The sequence below is a fragment of the Equus przewalskii genome, chromosome 26 (assembly GCF_037783145.1).
Source record: "Equus przewalskii isolate Varuska chromosome 26, EquPr2, whole genome shotgun sequence".
In the NCBI taxonomy this organism is placed as follows: Eukaryota; Metazoa; Chordata; class Mammalia; order Perissodactyla; family Equidae; genus Equus; species Equus przewalskii.
This window is the reverse complement of record NC_091856.1, coordinates 31,984,830-32,003,568: the sequence shown is the minus strand read 5'-3', so window position 1 is coordinate 32,003,568 and position 18,739 is coordinate 31,984,830. Positions and strand designations below refer to the sequence as shown.

At 56.0% G+C, this 18,739-nt stretch overlaps 1 protein-coding gene across 9 annotated transcripts; it reads left to right on the top strand.

The window, feature by feature from the left end:
* Positions 1-493: 493 nt before the first annotated feature.
* SH3GLB2 (SH3 domain containing GRB2 like, endophilin B2) lies at positions 494-18,209 on the top strand. Of its 9 annotated transcripts, none has more exons than XR_011533662.1 (12): positions 533-690; positions 5,039-5,180; positions 5,946-6,074; positions 10,841-10,974; positions 11,254-11,346; positions 13,587-13,649; positions 15,405-15,428; positions 15,924-16,013; positions 16,355-16,455; positions 16,867-17,107; positions 17,450-17,720; positions 17,834-18,209. XR_011533662.1 is itself a non-coding variant. In XM_070596818.1 (12 exons), the coding sequence occupies exons 1-12, from the start codon at positions 628-630 to the stop codon at positions 17,555-17,557; spliced, it is 1,203 nt and encodes a 400-aa protein (XP_070452919.1). In that variant the 5' UTR covers positions 533-627; the 3' UTR covers positions 17,558-18,209. The 9 variants fall into 9 exon arrangements, 6 of the variants coding, with proteins under 6 accessions (XP_070452921.1, XP_070452919.1, XP_070452918.1 ...); XR_011533661.1 differs by lacking the exon at positions 13,587-13,649 and adding an exon at positions 12,231-12,308; XM_070596818.1 differs by adding an exon at positions 16,726-16,740 and having other exon boundaries at positions 17,450-18,209.
* The last annotated feature ends 530 nt before the right edge of the window (positions 18,210-18,739 follow it).

Below are 18,739 nucleotides of genomic sequence, written 5' to 3'. Positions count from 1 at the left end.
TCCGGGGCGGTGAGGAGCCAGGTTCAAGGTCAGCCACGTCCATGCCCCGAGGGCAGCCCAATCCGCCACCTGGGCAGAACCTCTCCTCCCTCCCAGTTACCCCTCGGCACACCTTCCCCCAACTTTGGGGATCCAGAGGGCTTCCAGCGGACAAACAGCCGTTCCCCAGCCGTAGAAGATTTGGGTCCCGGCTCAGTTGTCCTTAGTGTCACCATGTTCAGGGGCAGAAGAAGAGACGGGGCTGGAGAGGTCAAGGCGGTGGTGGTGGGCGGCACAGCGAGACCCGGGGCAAAAGAGGCCGAGAAATACGGAGACAGAGGGCCTAGTCCTAGGGACGAAGAGACACACACGAACAAGGCGCCACGGCGTGAGGAACGGAGGAGGCCGGCCGGGCGGCGGACGCAGGGGGCAGCAGCGAGCCGGGCCGCCCCGAGGCCCCGCCCCGCCCCGAGGCCCCGCCCCCTCCGGAGGCCCCGCCCTGCGCGTTCGGCCGTCTCGGCGGCGGTGGCGGCGGCTGCGGGCGGGCGGCCTGGCAGCAGGTGGGCGGGGTGCGGGCGGGCGGCGGCGGCGGCGGGCGGGGTCTGCCAGGCTGCGCTGGGGCCGGGCGCGGCCGGCGGTGGGCGCGCCATGGACTTCAACATGAAGAAGCTGGCGTCGGACGCGGGCATCTTCTTCACCCGGGCCGTGCAGGTGAGGCCGGGCGCCCTGGGCCGCGCGCGCCGGCTCCCGGGGCCCGGATGTGGGGCGGGCCGGGAGCGCCTTGCAGCAGAGTCCGGGGGCGCAGGAGAAGCCCCTCGAGGCCGCACCCCCTTCCCCGCTGCGGGGACACCCTAGCCCCCGACATCCCTCCTCCTGCGCTGCCCAGAAGAGAGAGCGAGCCCGGGGCGGCCGGGCCCCCTGGCCGCACCCTCACCGTGGCACGCCGCGGGGGGCTGAGCCGGCCTCGGCCCTGTTCCCTGCGGGGACGTGTCAGTGTCCACCCTTTCCACCGGCTGGGTTCCCCCGCTGCCCTGGCGCCTGCCGCAGGCCCCGGTGGGTCTCCACTGGGGAGGAGCGAGGGCACCAGGCGGCTCCTGCCTCCCTGTCCTTGCCCAGCAGTGACTCTTGACTCCCGGACAGGCGGTTGGATGCCTGAGTCCCAGGCCCAAGGACTCATGCACCGCCCCGACCCCTCCTCTGAGCCTCAGTCTCCGCACCTGTGCATTGGGCTGTCCAAGGTGGTACTATGCTTGCCTCGGTCCCTTTTACACGCTTGGATAGTCAGGCAGGAAGCCTGGAGGGACGGGGTTATCTCCTTTCTGCTCGGTGGGAGGCCTGTTTCCTCTTATTTCTTGGGGGCGGAGAGAGGGCTGGGGCCTGGCTGGGTGTCCTCCTCGGGAAGCTGTCCAGGCCTATGATGCTGGGATTGGAGCAAATCCTATCCATTTAGGGGCAAGGAGAGAAACTGAGGCAGCTTAATGTAATGGTGAAGACCTAGAGTCAGCTATGGGCGTGGATGCTCCCTCTGTGACGGGGACCTCCGGTCTGGGCCTCAATTTTTCAATCTGAAAAATGGGATTAGCAGTCCCCCCTCCCAGGATGGATGTGAGGGTTCCGTGGCGCTCTGCATGAACGTCCTCACTAAAGGCAGGCTCCCAGATTGGTGTTAATGTGGTTAATATTGCACCTGTGCAGCATGTGACCTTGGGCAAGTCACTTCTCTTGGAGCATTCCTGTCCCCTTCTGCCAGTCAGGTGTAACCAAGGGTGGCTGCAGACTCGGGGCTTGGCCGTCGCAGTGCTCTGGGGACAGGCCCTGCTGTTTGCGCCTTGCGTTGTTGTTGACTCTCTAGAGGAGCTCGGCCGCAGACAGCCTCTTGGAAGCCCATGTGGCCATGTTTACTAGAAAGTGCAGTGTCTCTTTGGGGATTAGCGCCCCAGTGAGGATTTGCTGCTTGATGTTCCAAGCCCCACAGGTGACCCCAGCCCTAGTGGAGATGCCAGGACCCCAGAGCCCATGGCCAGCCCCAGTCCATCTGGAAGGTGGGGAATCTGGAAGGTGTTGGTATGGCAACCGCTCTATCTCCCACATCTGGGAAGAACCTGATCTGCCGGTTTCCTGCTACTGTGGGGCCCTGGCACCTGACCTGGCCAGGGCCTGCAGAGCCTCTTGGCGTGGGGAGGTTTGGGGCCTGTGGCCTCTCTTCGCCTGGCCTGACGGGGGCAGGCCCAGTGGGTGGCCCATACTGGAGTGGGAGCCAGTGCCCAGGCCCCAGCCTCCAGTGTGGAGGAGGGAGCCGGGAGCTTTATAAATAGAGGCTTTCTCTGGCTTTGCACGCCCACCCCCTGCTGCTGCCATCTTGCAGGGAGCAGCCTGGGACTCTGCGGGCATCAGCTTCTGAAGCACTGGGCCCTTCCCCTTGGCAGGGATGGGGCAGGGTGGCAGGCCAGAGGAGACAGGGGCCTGAAATGTGACCTGGGCAGGAGAGGACACTCAGGGGACCCTCCTGAGGCCAGCCTGCCCAGGGGATAGAAATCAGCCAGGAAGGATTGGGGGGGTGGTTATTATCAATGCGTGGGCAGCGCCTCTGCATAGGTGCCACCTTGCCAGGTCCCAGGACATGCTGGGGAAGCGCCAGCCCCTCCGAGAACTGGCACACCTTTAAGAGCCTCACCCCACCCCCATCTGGTCGGGAACCAGCCCTTGGCCTTGGGATAAGAATCTGGAGGGCAGGATCCCTTTTGCACGAGTGATTCTGGGATGGCTTCTCCATCCCCGAACTGTACCCTGAAAGTCAGGAGGGGTTTGTGAAGTTGGTCCATGTGGTGGGAAACTGCCCAGCTACGGGCACCAAGGCCGGAAAACCAAGGCATATGTGGGTAAGATGCCAGTGGGGGTGGGAGTGGGCATAGAAGTGAGAGTACTAACCATTTGTAGTAATTGCAGTAACAGTAATGGTAGTGTTAGAAATGATGAAAATAAAGCCAGGGAGGTGGCAGCATCGTCATCATCCGAGCCAGGCAGGCAGCCGTGGACGTGGGATGGATGCCCCAGAGGTCAGGGAGGCCGGGTAGGATGTTGAACCTGGGTGGATGTGGTGTGTGAGGGACGGGTGGTCAGGTGGCTCCGTGGGGAGCGCTGCCATTAGCCTTGATAAGGACGGGAGAGGCTGGGGTGCACGTTTAGGGTGACATGCACTGGTGCTGTCGGGGTAAAGAGGTCTCTAGGTAGCTCCTGAGAGCTGAGGAGGGTTATGAGAGAGGCCTTTTATCGGTGATGGTAGCACTAGCTAACGTTTATCAGGCCTGTGCTGTGTGCTGGCCATGGAGTTAAGCACCTTCCAAATATTCTGTGAGCTGGGTCCTGCTATCCCCATTCTTCAGGGGGGAAAACTGAGGACTAGAGAGGTGACTTTGCCCCTCTGAGGCTTGATTTCTTCATCTGGAAAATGGGGCTAATGCCACCCCCTCAAAGGGCTGGTGAGGTGAGCCTGTTCAGGGCCTGGCTCTGGGAGGCTCCAGTTTGGGGAGTATGAGGAGTAAGAGGAGGCAGTGGCAGCAGGGCAGCAGGAGTAAGGAGAGCTCCCAGGAGACCGGGAGCGGCTGGTACCCAGGTCGGGAGCTGAGGCTATAACCCTACCCGCCCCCCATCTGCCCCGCCCTCCAGGGAGAAACCCAAGCCCTGTTGCATAATTGATGGCTGCCAAGCAGGAGCGGCCTGACCAGCAGCCTGTCAGCTGCCTCTGCTCCTGTCCCCAGCCTCTAGATGATTCATCACTGCCAAGTAGTCTCGGAAGGGCCTCCAGACCCCCAGCCCATGATGACCCTGACTCCAGCACAGTCTGCCCCTTGCTTGGCCTCAGTGGCATCTGTGAAATGGGAAACCCGCCTCGCCCCGCCCTGGCGGGCTGTTGGAGGAGTCAGTGGGTCCTTGGGGGAAAGCACTGAGCACAGGCTTGGGCCACAGGTGCGCCCGGCAGTATCTGTTGTTGTTACCAGCTTCCTCCTGCGGGTCTTCTCCTTTTTGCTGTTTGGCTGTGACCTTGAGCAGACTCCTTCCCCTGGCTGGAGAAGGCCTTCCAGACCCGAGGGGCCAGGACTTGGGCCAGCTTCTGGTTGTTCCTAGGTGGCCCACATGGCTTCTTCCAGCTCTGATGGGGGACCTATGTAACATCCTGGTCCCCGCCTCACCTTGGGGTGGGGCTGCCGAGCTTTCTGGGCCCTGGTGTGTCCAGAGTTGGTTCTGATGGGCTGGCGGTGTTCCCCGCCCATCACACCAGGCCACCAGAGGCCAGCCATGTGGCTGTCCTCCCTCCGCCACACACACACTCCCCTTCCTTCCCAGCCATCTCTCTCCCCATCAGCTCTTAACAGCAGCAGCAGCATCTTACGTTGAACACTGACTCTCTGCCAGACCCCGGCCTTCATGTCTTGCCCACATCTTTCTTCTTTCATCCTCACAACCTACAAGGGAGGTGCTATTACTTATTATTCCAATTTTTCAGCTCAGGAAGCTGAAGCTCAGAGAGGCAAAGCCACTTGCCCAAAGTCACACAGCTCATCAGTAGCAGAACTGAGACTTGAATCAGGGCTCTCTGATTCTGGAACCTGTTTCCTCCCACTCACACCCGTGGCACCCCATCCCCAGTGGCTCCCAGCCCCCCATGGGGCCTCCTGATAACCCCAGACCTTTCCTTGTGCCTCATTGGTTCCCTGAGCACTTCCTTCAGGGTCAGGCTCAGAGGACTCTCAGCGGTGAGCTCCCTGTGGTTCCTTACCCCTCCAAGTTGTATGCCAGATTTTGTATAAATGTGCATTTCTGTGGGGAGCAAGTCTATTGTTTTCATTGGATTTCCAAAAGAAGCCATGCTCCCCAAACCCGGGTCACAGAGAGGCAAACTGAGGCTTAGAGCAGGTTGTAACTTGATCAGGGTTGCAGAGAAGATTAGGGACAGAGCAAATTTCCTGACCTTGGGGCCTGGGTTCCAGCTGGGGGCGAGGGGTAGGTGGGTGGGGCAGGGGGAGTCCTCCCTTCTCCCTTCTGAGCCCTCCCTTCACAGTTCACAGAGGAGAAATTCGGCCAGGCCGAGAAGACTGAGCTTGATGCCAACTTTGAAAACCTTCTGGCCCGGGCAGACAGCACCAAGAACTGGACAGAGAAAATCCTGAGGCAGACAGAAGTGCTCCTGCAGCCCAACCCCAGTGAGTGGACGCGGGGTGGCCCTGGGTGAGGGGTGGGAGGCCAGGCAGGTGGGGCTGGGCGGCAGGCGGGACTTGGGTCAGACGCTTGGGGCCGAAGGCTGCGGTGGGGGGTCTGAGTTAAAGAAAACAGCAGACTCGGTGCTGGGCTCCAAGACGCACCCTCTGGGGCAGTGGGAGTGCTAAGTTTTGCACAAAGGAGTTGAAGAAATGCCTGGAAACTAAAACACTTGGGAGGAGAGGCAGGAAGAACACAAGCCGGGTCATTTGAGAGAGGGCAGCGAGACTCAGAGAAGAGGGCTTGCCCAGAGTCACACCGTGAGCACTGAGAAGCACGACTGCGGGGAACATATGGGAACAGAGGGGTGGCCTGCGCTCAAGATGCTTATCTGCCTATAAGTCTGCTGTGTAGCAGCTGAGTGGCTGCGAGCTTTCTGGGGCCGGGGCCAGAGCATTGGTCATCTGTGTGTTGTGCTCCATAAATCATACTGTAATGAGGGAGAAGTGGGCGGGCTTTGACTTTGGCCTGTCACCCCCACCTGTGTGACCTCAGGCAGGCACTTCATGTCTCTGAGCCGTGACTTCCTCCTCTCTAGAGTGAGGGGTTCCACAGGGTCAAAGTGGGTGTCAGCAAGAGAATATTCTGAAAGTCACAGGCTGGGCACTCCTGTGGGCAGGCCCTGGTCTGGGTCTGTTTCTGTCACCGTGGCTTTCATCCTTAGGCTTGTACCAAAGAGCCCTGTGGCTTTGACTGCTGTTTCCCCACAGGTGCCCGAGTGGAGGAGTTCCTGTATGAGAAACTGGACAGGAAGGTGCCCTCGAGGGTCACCAATGGGGAGCTGCTGGCTCAGTACATGGCGGAGGCGGCCAGTGAGCTGGGGCCCACCACTCCCTACGGTGAGCCAGGCCCCACAGCTGGGGTCAGGGGTCAAGGTCTCTCGCCCTCTAGTTTTTCTCCCTTTCTCTCTCCCTTCCTTTCTTTATTTTTATTTTTATTTTTATTTATTATTTTTTATTTTTTTTGAGAAAGATTAGCCCTGAGCTAACATCTGCTGCCAATCCTCCTCTTTTTGCTGAGGAAGCCTGGCCCTGAGCTCACATCCATGCCCATCTTCTTCTACTTTATACGTGGGACGCCTACCACAGCATGGCGTGCCAAGCAGTGCCATGTCTGCACCCGGGATCTGAACCAGCGAACCCTGGGCCGCCGAAGCAGAGCATGCGCACTTAACCGCTGCACCACTGGGCTGGCCCCTGTTATTTTTAATTACACAAATACCTGACTTCATTCTACTTGTAAAAATTTCAGTCAGTGGAGATCAAAATAAAGTAGAAAATGGAAGCCTCTCTTAACCAGTTTGGTTTGTGGGCCTTTTTTAACGGGATCATCCTGCGTGTACTATTCTGCAACCTGGTTTTTACACTTGGGCTTGCCTTAGAGATATCTGTTCACAATACACGCACAGAGCCACCTCAGTCTTTATTTTTTATTTTTTAAGTTTTACTATAAGGTGCATCTGTTTTAAGTGTGTAATTCAATGGATTTTAGTCAATTTACAGAATTGTACAAACATCCCCCAACCTAATTTAAAGAACATTTCCATCACCCGTAAAAAGTCCCTTGTGTCTACTCAGAGTCAGTCCCCACTCCCACCCCCAGCCAACCACCAGTGTGCTTTTGTCTCTGTAAATTTGCCTTTTCTGAGTATTTCCTAGAAATGGAATCCTACAGTATATTGCTTTGCATCTGGCTGCTTTGACCCAGCATAATGTCTCTGAGGTACATCCATGTTGTGGCACGTTTTAGGATTCCATTCCTTTCTATTGCTGAATAGCATTCCATCGTATGGACAGACTGCATTTTCTTTATCCCTTCATCATGAGACAGACGTTTGTATGCACACCTCGTGTGGCTGTATGCTGGCCCTTCTCCTGGGTATCCGCCTAGGAGCGGAATCGGCTGGGCCATATGGTAAATTGATGTTTAACTTTTTGAGAAATTACCAAACTGTGTTCCTAAGTGCTTCTGTGATTTTTACATCCCCACCAGCAGAGGCGTGGTTAATTTCCAGATATTTGTGGATTTTCCAACTTTCCTTCTGTTGTTGATTTCTAATTTAATTTCACTGTGGTCAGAGAAGATACTCTGTGTGATTTTAATTCTTTTAAATGTATTAAGACTTGTTTATGGCCTGGTATATGGTCTCTCCTGGAGAAGGTTCCACGTTCACTTGAGAAGATCGTGTATTATGTTGTTGCAGGTAAAGTGTTGTCAGGACAAATCGGTTGATAGTGTTGTTCAAGTTTTCTGTATCCTTGCAGATTTTGTCTTGTTCTCTCCATTTTTTAGTGGATTGCAGTCTCTAATTATTTCTGTTGAATTTCTGTTTCTGTCTTCATTCTGCCGGTGTTTGCTTCATATATTTTGGGGTTCTGTTGTTAGGTCTGTCTGGTTATAACTGTATATCTTCCTGATGAATTGACTCTTTTTGTCATTGTAAAGTAGTGCTCTTTGTCTCTTGCAACTTTTTCTTTTTATCTTAAAGTCCATTTTATCTGATAGTAATAAAGCTACTCTTGTTCTTTTATGGTTACTGTTAGCATGCTATGCTTTTTTTATCCTTTTATTCTCAACCTATTTATGCCTTTAAATCTAAAGTGTGTCTCTTACAGATAGTATATGTTTGGATCTTTAAAAAAAAATTCAGTCTGACAATATTTGCCTTTTGATTGGTGTGTTTAATCCATTTACATTTAATGTAATTAGTGATGTGGTTGAATTTGCATATGCCATTTTGTTACTGTTTGCTGTATGTCTCAGGTCATTTTTGTTGGTTCCTGCTTACTGCCTTCTTTTGTGTTGAATAGATACTGTATTTTCTAGTGTAACATTCTAATTTCTTTGTTGCTTTCTTTCAACTTTAAAATTTTTTTAGTGGTTTTACAATATGAATTACAATATGCATTTTAACTTTTCACAATCTGATTCAAGTAATACTAACTTAATTCCAGTAAAATATAGAAACTTTGCTCCATTATAGCTCCATTCCCTCCCCATTCCTCTGTGATGTTATTGTCATACATCCGGCATCTCTGTATCTTATAAGCTCAATAATATAGTTTTATAATAACTGTTTTATTCAATTGTCTTTTAAATCAGTTAAGAAAAAAAATTTTATATTATCTTTTAGATTTGCCTATATACATACCTTTACTGGAGCTCTTGATTTCTTTATCTGGATTCAAGTTACCATCTGGTGTAATTTCCTTTGAACCTGAAGTATCTCTCCTATGGTAGGGCTGCTAGCAATGAATTCTTTCAATCTTTGTTTATCTAGGAGTGTCTTTATTTTCTGTTTACTTTTGGAGGACAGTTTTGCTGTATATAAAATTCTTGGATGAGAGATCTTCCTTTCCTCATTTTGAATATACCATCTCACTGCTATCTGACCTCCATTGTTTCTGATGAGAAGTCGTTTGTTAATCTTATTGTGGCTCGCTTATATGTGAGAAGTTGCTTTTCTCTTGCTATTTTTGAGACTTTTTGTCTTTGTCTTTCAACAGTTTGACTATGATGTCATGGCTGTGGATCTCTTTGTCTTTATCCTGTTTTGAGTTTGTTTAGTTTCTTGCCTATAGATTAATGTTTTTCATCAAATTCAGGACATTTGGGGCTATTTTTCAAATATTTTTTCTGCCCCTTTCTCTCCTCTTCCTCTGGGACTCCCATTACTCATATGTTGGTTTGTTTGATGGTGTCCCACAGGTCTCTGAAGCTCTATTCTTTTTTTCTTTTTTTTTGAGGAAGACTAGCCCTGAGCTAACATCCACCACCAATCCTCCTCTTTTTGCTGAGGAAGACTGGCCCTGAGCTAACATAGTGCCCATCTTCCTTTACTTTATATGTGGGACGCCTACCACAGCATGGCTTGCCAAGTGGTGCCATGTCTGCACCCAGGATCTGAACTGGTGAACCCCAGGCCACAGAAGCAGAATGTGCACACTTAACCACTGTGCCGGCCCTGCTATATTCATTATTATTCATTCATTTTTCTTTCTGTTCTTCAGATTAGATACTCTCTATTGATTTATCTTCAAAACTGCTGATTTTTCCTTCTGCCAACTCAAATCTACTGTTGAGCCCTTCTAATGAATTTTTCCTATCAACTATTGTACTTTTCAACTCTAGAATTTTCATTTCTTTTTTATAATTTTTATAACTTTATTAATATTCTTTATTTGATGAGTCATCATCATACTTTCCTTTAAATCTTTAAACTTGGTTTCTATTCGTTGTTTTTTGTTTGTTTTTAACATATTTGTAGTAGGTGCTTAGAAGTCTGTCTGCTCAGTAACATCTGGGCCTCCTTGGAGACAGTGTCTGTTGATTGCTTCTTTTCCCTGTGTATCAACCATACTTCCTTATTTCTTTGCATGTCTCATAATTTTTTGTTGAAATCTGGACATTTTACGTAATATAGCAGCTCTGGATTCTGATCCCCCTGGGGGTTATTATTGCCATCTGTTTGTTTAGAGACTTCCTGAGCTAATTGTTTAGTCTGTGTCCCTGGCAGTATGCAGCCACTGGTGTCTCTGCTGTTTTTTCCCTCTTGAATTACTCTTTTTCTTTTTAAGCCTAGCTTCCTGGGGGTTGCTCCTAGGTCAGCATATGTCAGTGGTCAGCCAACGATTGGTCAGAGGTTGTGCTTAATGTCTTGCACCATTAAGACTTCAGTTACGAATTTGTGTGTGGGCTGGGGAACACATTCAAAGTTCAAGAAGTTTACAGGTCTGCCCGGCTTTTACTTTGTCAGCATGCACAGCCTCCCGCTCAGCCAAGAATGAGTAGATAGTGGGGGTTCTCTCCAGTCCTTCTGAGCGTGCTCCACACGTGCATAGCCTTCCAGACCACTGGAGATGCCTGGGAGTTTATCAAGACCCACTATGACTATCTCATCTCCCAGATCTCCTGTTAAATTTCTAGCAGGTCTGTTGCTTGTTCCAGCCAGCATTCCAACTTCAGGTTAGCCGTGATACTGGCCTTTCTGGATTATTTGCCATTGAGATCATTATTGTTTTCAAAGCATCCCATGGGTTTTTCTGTGTTCCAGCCCACATCAAATCACCCTCTTCCCGCAGTGAGCTGCCAGCCTCAGGCTTGCCCCGCCCTGGTAGAGCTGCAGCACCCAGAGCCTGAGGAGATGGGAGCACCCCCAGACTAAAGAGCCGTAGACTCCGTTGTTCTTACCAAGGTCCAGCAGGTCTCGAATAAATGCTTCTCAGTCTGTTCTTTGCTTTTGGTCAGTTCCCAGAGTCTGGAAATGGTTGTTTCTGACAATTCTGTCCAGTTTTATTAGTCCTCTTTGGGGAAAGGATTTATTAATCCTTTCTCTGTCGTTCTAGAAGTCCCACCACCCCCCAATCTTTTCAATGGCTGTGTTGTGTTTCATTTTTGGGATGTCCCACTAATTATTTGTCAGTCCCCAGTGCATGGATGTGTAGATTGCCTCCACAGTTTTCCAGCGCAGCCATTCTGCACTTACTGTCTTTGCTCTGGCCTCTTCAGCACATCTTCCTAGCAGCACATGCTCTTTCCTCTGCCCGCTGGGGGTCAGGGCAGCCGGAGCCTGACCCTCTTCCTCACCCTTCACCTCTCTTCTCAGGGAAGACCCTGGTCAAGGTGGCAGAAGCTGAGAAGCGCCTGGGAGCTGCAGAGAGGGATTTTATCCACACGGCCTCCATCAACTTCCTCACCCCCCTGCGCAACTTCCTGGAAGGGGACTGGAAGACCATCTCGGTGAGCGACCTGGGACCACTCCACTTTCTGGTAACCATGGCAACCCTGTCCTCAGAGCTGCTGAGCATAGGTTCTCCTCTCATGCTAGGAACCTCCCACTGCTGGGGTCTCCCCAGATGTGGCTCTGTGGACCAAGTGACTCGAGTGGATGACTTCCCCTGTCTGGGCCTCAGTTTCCTTGTCTTGACCAAATGGCCCTGTGGGCCAGTCTTTCCATGGCTGAGGGTCCCCAGGGCTGCCCAGGGTCTGTCTCACTGCTTTCTGTTCCCCACCTTGCAGAAGGAGAGGCGGCTCCTCCAAAACCGGCGTCTGGACTTGGACGCCTGCAAAGCACGGCTGAAGAAGGCCAAGGCCGCAGAAGCCAAAGCCACGGTAGGTGTCCCTGCCGGCCTCCCACTCCTCCCAGCTCTGGTTGGAGCCAGGGGGGTAGGGGTGAAGGGACCTGGTGTTTGGCATGACCCCTCTCCCCTGTCCCTGCCTGGAGAGGCCTGGCTGCAGGACGCTGGTCTGGGCTGGCCACTTCAGGTCACGCCTCTCTGTCCCCACCCCCAAGGGAACCCTGGCAGCCCAGAGCTCTGGGTGCCAGGGCAGACATTTATGGGGTGGGCCGACCAGCAGTGCCCTGACCTGGGCTCAGGGCACCCCACAGCCTCCCCAGACAGGTAGCCAGTTGGAGTTTCTCGCATGCCCTTGCCCTGCCCTCCCTGGATGCTCGGCTCTGTTCCCGGCTCTGCCCGGGCATGGCTCCCCTTACTAACTCTGCCACCTGCTGCTCTAGCGCTGGTCCCAGGGCGTCCTATGCTCAGGCTCACCTGTGATGGTGTGGACAAGCCTGGAGCTGGACCGCCCGCCTGCTCAGGGGCATGTCTGAGGGGCCTTCCAGGTAGCCCCGTGAGACTAGTGTAGGGCCTGGGCCACCTTGGCCCCCCTTCACTCGCAGCCCACTGAGGCTGGTTCAGCCTGGCTGGGCCTCTGGGACACAGCATGGGACAAGTTGACCAGGGCTAGGCCAGGATTGGGAGAGCTGGGCCTGAGGGTGAGCACACTCTTGGCATGCCAGGCTCCTTGGGTGTATGGGGCCTAAAGGCCACCTCACACCCTGAGGAGGGAGGGAATCCCTATGTCCAGGGCATGCGCGAGGGATACCGCCACCACTGCCTCCCAGGCTCTCGCCCGAGAAGGCAAGGCCCAGCCCAGGCTCCCAGCTGCCCTGGAGAGTTCCAGCCCCAAACCTTCCTTGCATTCCCCTCCCACAGTGTGGCCACCTGGGGCCATGGAGCCTGGGCCTGCACTGCCTCTGGCAAGAGCCGTGGGCAGGATCTCAGCTCATCCAGGTGTGTGGGGTCCATACTGGAGGCAGGGGCTCAGCCACTGGAGTCTTGTTGGGATTGGGTAGGATGACCTATGGCTATTGGGATGATCTCTCTAAGTCACCTGGACAGGACAGTCTCCCTGTCACTCAGGGCTGGACAACCTCTCTGGAGTAACTTGGCCAGAACAAATTCTTCCTCTATCAGCCCGGCCAGGGGAGCCTTTCCTTAGTCACTGGAATGGCACAACCTTTTCTCCAGTTGATTGGCCCGGACAACCTCAAGCCTTTGGATTAGGCCAGGACACCCTCTCCACAGCTAGGACCTGGGCAGCCCAGGTACAGCATCCCAGGGAACTCAAACCCAGCAGTTTGCTCCTCATCCTTACCCCTCTAAACTCACACACATACACAGATCAGGACTCCTTCCAGAGGGTGGGGCCGTATGTGTCCATTCGCCTGTCCAGCCAGTGTCCCCTCCCGCTAGGGCCTGGGGGGCCTGCTCCCGCCTGCGCTGTGGACTCACTAACTCTCTGTTTTTGTTCCTTCCCGTTCTGCTTTGGGTAACTTGCTCAGTGTGAGGGAGATGTGAGTATACCTGTCCCGCGTGCCGTGCTGCTTCGGTTCGCCCATCGCGGCCTCGGGCCACAGTGCTGTGGCGGCCCTGGGCACGTCCTCGGGCGTTTTGCAAGCAGCTGGTCTCCCCATCAGAGCTTCCACCATGTGTGGCCTCTGGTCTGGGGGACACTGGGCGTTGGAGCCTGTGAGTCAGCTCTTTGCAAATGTTGACAGCCTGTCACTCTGTCCATCCATGCATCCATCTGTCCACCCTCATTGTGGGGGAGGGGCCTGGTCCTTGCTGCAGGAGTGAGAGATGTGCTGTGCGCAGATTCTGGGATGGAGAAAGCTGGGCTGGGGGGCGCCGGGAGGGCTTTGTTTGGAGGACTGTGGGTCTAACTGGGGCATCTGAGCGAGACCCCTGGGCCAGGGGCTGGCCCGTCTGTGCCCGGAGGCAAGTGCTGTGACAGCAGCTGCGGGCTGTCTCCTCATCGCATCTGCTCTCCCGGGCACCCGTGTGTCTGCCCACTTGGTCTTTGTCTCAACTCTCCAAGTCCCTAAGCCTGCCTCCTTTCCAGGTGGTCGGCACGGGGAGAAGGGGGTCCATATTGTATTTGTCTGTAGCCTCCGTCCCTGGGGCCGGGGCTCCTGGCATCTCCCTGTGGGAGACTCTGGGGCAGCCTCCTGGCCCCAGCCTCAGCCCCACATGACCCCCCCTCTCCCCATGAACTCTGTTCCCCGCCAGACGGTGCCTGACTTTCAGGAGACTAGACCTCGTAATTACATTCTCTCGGCCAGCGCCTCCGCGGTAAGCGTCCCCCGCCCCATCCTACCCCTGGGCTCTCCCCCGACCCCCTCCCACAGCAAAGAGGAACCAGAGGGTAAGGCAGGGCTCTGCCCACCTGGCCGGACAAGTCCCGAGAGGCTGGAGGAAGGCAGCAGCCCACCTCTGTCCCCTGCCTCTCCCCTGTGCCCCGTGACCAGGTTGCTGGCCTCGCTTCTCCCTACAAAATGCTGAAGGTGGAGACTGACCAGCTGTGCTGAACAGCATGGTAAACTTAGGATGGCAGCTGTCCCATCCCCAGGGGACCTGAGAGTCTGCCCGCCCCATCCACAACCCTGACCCCTCTGAAAGCAGACACTCCTGCCCAGCCCCACTCACCATCACGACTGCCAGGCCCTGCACTGCCCCGAGGAGAGAGGAAGCCTGGGCCTGGCCTTCCACACGTTCACAGACCCCTAAAGGCAGGTGGCGAGGACAACACTGTTCATCCAGCTGCCTTCGTGGCACATCTGCGAGGTGTCGTGGGAGCGCCAGGAGGCCTTGAGAATGAGCAGGGAGAGGGGGGGCATGGCGGGTGGAAGCAGCAGCTGGTGCCAAGGCCCAGAGGTTGAAGAGTGGGGCGTGTCCTGAGGGACTGGAGCTGAATGTGCGGGGCAGGGTGGGGGCCGGGGCAGTCGTGGGGCAGGAGCTGGGCAGGGCTGGGTCGTGAAGACTTTGAATGCCTTGCTATCTCTTTTTCCTACAGCTTTGTTGAGATATTTGGTATTTACTATTTAGTTTGGGAAGTAGGCAAATCACATCTATCCCATCATGCCCATCGCAACCACCGCTCTGCCTTTTTCTGCCTCTTTCTCTGGCCTCCATGCGCCCCATGGGTGACATCCTCCCGCACAGACCCTCTGGCTCTTCTCCCCTCTGTCATAAGCATGTTGCTGCGTGTATTCATGCAGTCATTCAATGGCTGGGCCGTCGTCCCTCGGGGGTGTCAACCACAGTTTAGTCACCAGGCCCCCATTGCCGGGTCCCCTGCCTCTGTCCATGTGGAGGTGGCTTCCCATGTTGGGAGGCATGTGACGGGACACCTCTGTCTGCAGGGCTGGCCTGTGTCCGTGTGTCAGGTTATCGTCTCAGGGTGCATTTCCTGCAGTTGGCAGGAGAAGTGGGTCTCTTAAGTTGTGGTGGGGGGAGGGGGTCTTTCTTCTTTAGACTCTGGATGACACGTCCTGTCCCCCTTCCTGGGCCGAGTGGAAGGAGCAATATCCTGGAGGGTGGAGACCGCCCTGTTTATTTCTTTTGCCATTGAACCCCAGTGTGACTCGGGCACGAGGCTGCCTTTCTCTGCCGAAGGACAGAAAGGTTCAGTGACTGGCCCAGGGCCACACAGTCCTGCCTCCCAGCCCACCAGCCTTAGCCAAGTGTGAGGGTTGGGTGTGGGATGCTCAGTCTCCCTTGAGACCCCAGTCAAAGCCTGGGGGCTTACACTATAGGAGAAACCCAAGCAGGACTTCCCAGCTGGCTGTCCCCCTCCCTGCATGTGGCATGTTGGACTGGACTGTGGTGGTCAGTGTCCCCTCTCATACCAGGCCTCACCCCAGCCTCAGCTCCTGGTCGGGTTGGGGGAGGGAGTTGGGAAGGGAATGGGTGGGAAGAGGTTGGGGTCTTGGTGAGCTGAGGCAGGGCGGGGGCTCTGGCGTTCCGCCACCCCCCTTTGCCTCCCCTGCTGACTGGTACCCCCCTCCCTCCCTGCCCTGCTGAGCGGTCCTGTTGTGGTCTCCGCAGCTCTGGAATGATGAGGTGGACAAGGTGAGTCGGGCCTTGAGGGTGGAGTCCGGGCCCGCCTGCTGCCGCAGGGTCAGGTCTAGTTCTGGTTCTGGGCTCTGCCCCATGCCCCTGGTCGTTGGAGGGGGTGTCACTTCCCCTCCTCAGTGCCTCGAGGCACACCTGTAAGCCCTTATGAGGCGATTGTTGGTTGGATTTCCCCTTGATGGGTGGTGATGTCAGATGGGCAAAAGAGTGACCCATGGCAGAGTCCCCAAGGGTCTGTCTTTGCGACTGCTCATCGCGGAACTGGCCCTGGGCGTCCAAGTGGGGCTCTAGCTCCTCCAGGGGTCTGGGCTCCAGGCCTGAAGGCAGGGTGGGAGGTGTACTGCTGCCGCCCTGCTGTTTGTCTGCATCCCCAGGGCAGTGAGGGCAGAGGACCCCGCTCCTGGGCGGGCCGCCGGCCTGGGAGAAGGCAGATGGGAGGGCAGCTGGGGGCGAGCCTCACTCACACACACTCTCACACTTCGCTCTTCCCAGGCTGAGCAGGAGCTCCGAGTGGCCCAGACAGAATTTGACCGGCAGGCAGAAGTGACCCGTCTCCTGCTGGAGGGCATCAGTAGCACTCACGTGAGTCCTGCCCCTGCCTCCTCCTTCCCTCATCCACCGTCTTCTGCCTGCCCTCACATACCCACTAGACTGGTCCATAATGAGGCAGTGAGTGAACCTGGATCTCGGAAGCAGGCAGGGAAGAGCGGGACACTGCTTGAGCCTGTGGGCCAGAAGGGTGGAATTTAGCCTGATGGAGCAAGTCCCAAAGGGCAGGTGCCTCTCTCGTCCCCCAAGGAGCAAGCAGCTGGGGCAGAAGACGTGGGGACGCTGGGCGAGGGTCTAGCAGAGGCCGGGGCAGAGGTGGAGGTTTCGTGCCCTGAGACACCTCACGTCCCGTCAGCAGGGCCTCTTCCCCGCAGGTGAACCACCTTCGCTGCCTCCATGAGTTCGTCGAGTCTCAGACAACCTACTATGCACAGTGCTACCGCCACATGCTGGACTTACAGAAACAGCTGGGCAGGTGCCCACTGGGGTCCCCTGGCTCCCAGACTCAATGAGCAGCCTGACCTGCCCCGGGCAGGAACCTTCTCCCCGAGCTCAGAAAGCCCCATGACACACAGGGTGGGTCAGAGGGCTGCCGACTGGGCCCAGGCACCCCATCAGGATGACAGTGAAGTGGCTGGCCTTGGAGAGCTTTGAGAGGGGCTTCTCCAAGTGTGTGGGCGGGGAGGGGGGCGCGGCGGGAGAGCTCACTTTTCCCTTTCTTTGACTCCGCCCTTCATGCTGCCAGCTCCCAGGGAGCCATGTGAGTAGTTGGGGGTCTCCTTGCCTCTGTGGCAGTGGGCTCAGCTGGAGTTTTGTGGGGCACGTGGGACTCCCATGGGGATATGGCTCCTGGCTGCTGAGATGTGCCCCCCGCTGTCCTCTCCAGATTTCCAGGCACCTTCGTGGGCACCACAGAGCCCACCTCCCCGCCCCTCAGCAGCACCTCGCCCACCACCACCGCGGCCACCATGCCTGTGGGGCCCTCTGTGGCGGGCCTGGGCCCTCCAGGGGAGGCCGCTCTCTGCCTGGAGGAGGTGGCCCCACCTGCCAGTGGAACGCGGAAGGCTCGGGTGCTCTATGACTACGAGGCGGCTGACAGCAGTGAGCTGGCCCTGCTGGCTGATGAGGTGGGCCTGGGTGCCACAGGATGGTGGGAGAGGACTGGCTTAGGAGCACCAGGGAACTGGAACTGGGAGCATTGGGCTTGCAGACTTACACCAGTGTCTTCAAGTCTCTGAGGGGCCCTGAGGGTAGAGCTAGGCCCAGGGGGGTACGTGGAGGCAGCTCCAGCTCCGAGGAAGTAACCTCTAGTCTGCCATGTTGGTAGCGCAGATGAGGAGGTGAGCGCCCGCCTCTGGAGGTGTGTAGGTGCCATGTATCAGGGAAATCGAAGCTCTGTCCACACCTAGTCCTGGGGCTAGTTCTGCCCTGGCCAGGGCATGACCTCCCCCCACCACCCTCCTCCTCAGCTGATCACTGTCTACAGCCTGCCTGGCATGGACCCTGACTGGCTCATTGGCGAGAGAGGCAACAAGAAGGGCAAGGTCCCTGTCACCTACTTGGAACTGCTCAGCTAAACAGGCCCCCTCCCAGGCCCCTGCCCATTCTGGCCTGGGCAGGAGAGGACCAGTGCAGCCCTGCCACTTGTCTTGTCTGTTGGTGACCCAGCTGCTCAGGGTGGGGAGACTAACCCCATCCTGTCCTTGCCCCCGGTCACCCAGCTGGGAGGGGGCCCCAGAGGCTGAATGACCCCAGCCCCTCCCTCAGCCCTGCTTCTGACCTGGTTCTGGAGCCCCCAGCCCTGCCTGCATCCCCGGAGCACCCCAGCCCTCCCAGCTCCGCTCAGGAGGGAGGGGCTGGCTGCAGCAGCTGCACTCGCCTCAGCCCGGATGGGGGTCAGCGCCGACGGCCTGAGGAAGCCCAGGGTGCACCCTTGGCAAGAGAGCACCTGCCTTTTAGTTGCCAAAAGCAGCAAAGGGGGAAGGCAGGCAGGTGTGTGGCAGGCCTCGGGGACCGGGTGCTGTCCCCTCTGGATGAACTGGAGCAGAGGGGAGCCTGGCCCGGGAGGCAGGGCTGGGCCATGGAGCAACATCTCGCCGGCACTGCCCTTCCCCTCCCGTCCCACAGCTCAAGCCTGCGCCTCTTCACACTCACTTTTTAACAGATCTTTTTACTCTGCCTGTCTGCTTGCTCTCTAGCCAGTGACGAATAAACCATCCTTCGTGTGCACGTTGTCTGGGCTCCTGTCTGGGCGCAGACCTCGCAGGGCTGGTGCTGAGGGCGGGAGAGGGAAGAGAAGACGTCACCTTGCGCCTCCTGGCTGGGGTTGATGTACAGGAAGGGTGACAGCAGTTGGCCCCCTCCCAGAAGCACTGGGGCGGAGGGCAGAGGGCAAGGAAAGTTCTTTGAAGCAGGAAGTACATCCTCCACAGCCCTCCCTTTTCCCACAGGGCCTGAGCTGCTCCCATGGGAGTGAGCACTGTTCCTGTCCATGAAGCTGCATAAGAGACATTTTATTCCTAAGCAAAACTTTCCTAAATTCGGGCAGAGTGGAGTGGACTGTTAAAACCTGCATGGGGTTGATGGCCATCAGTGCCTCCTGTGTGCCTGGCAGGGAGCCAGGCATGTTGTACATGGCATGGAACCACGTACTCTCATGTTGTCCTCACAGGTGAGGGAAGAGGAGAGCAGAAAGAGTCACCTGCTCAAGGTTCCATAACTGGCAAGTGGCCACACAGGGAGTCTAGCCCAGGTCAGTC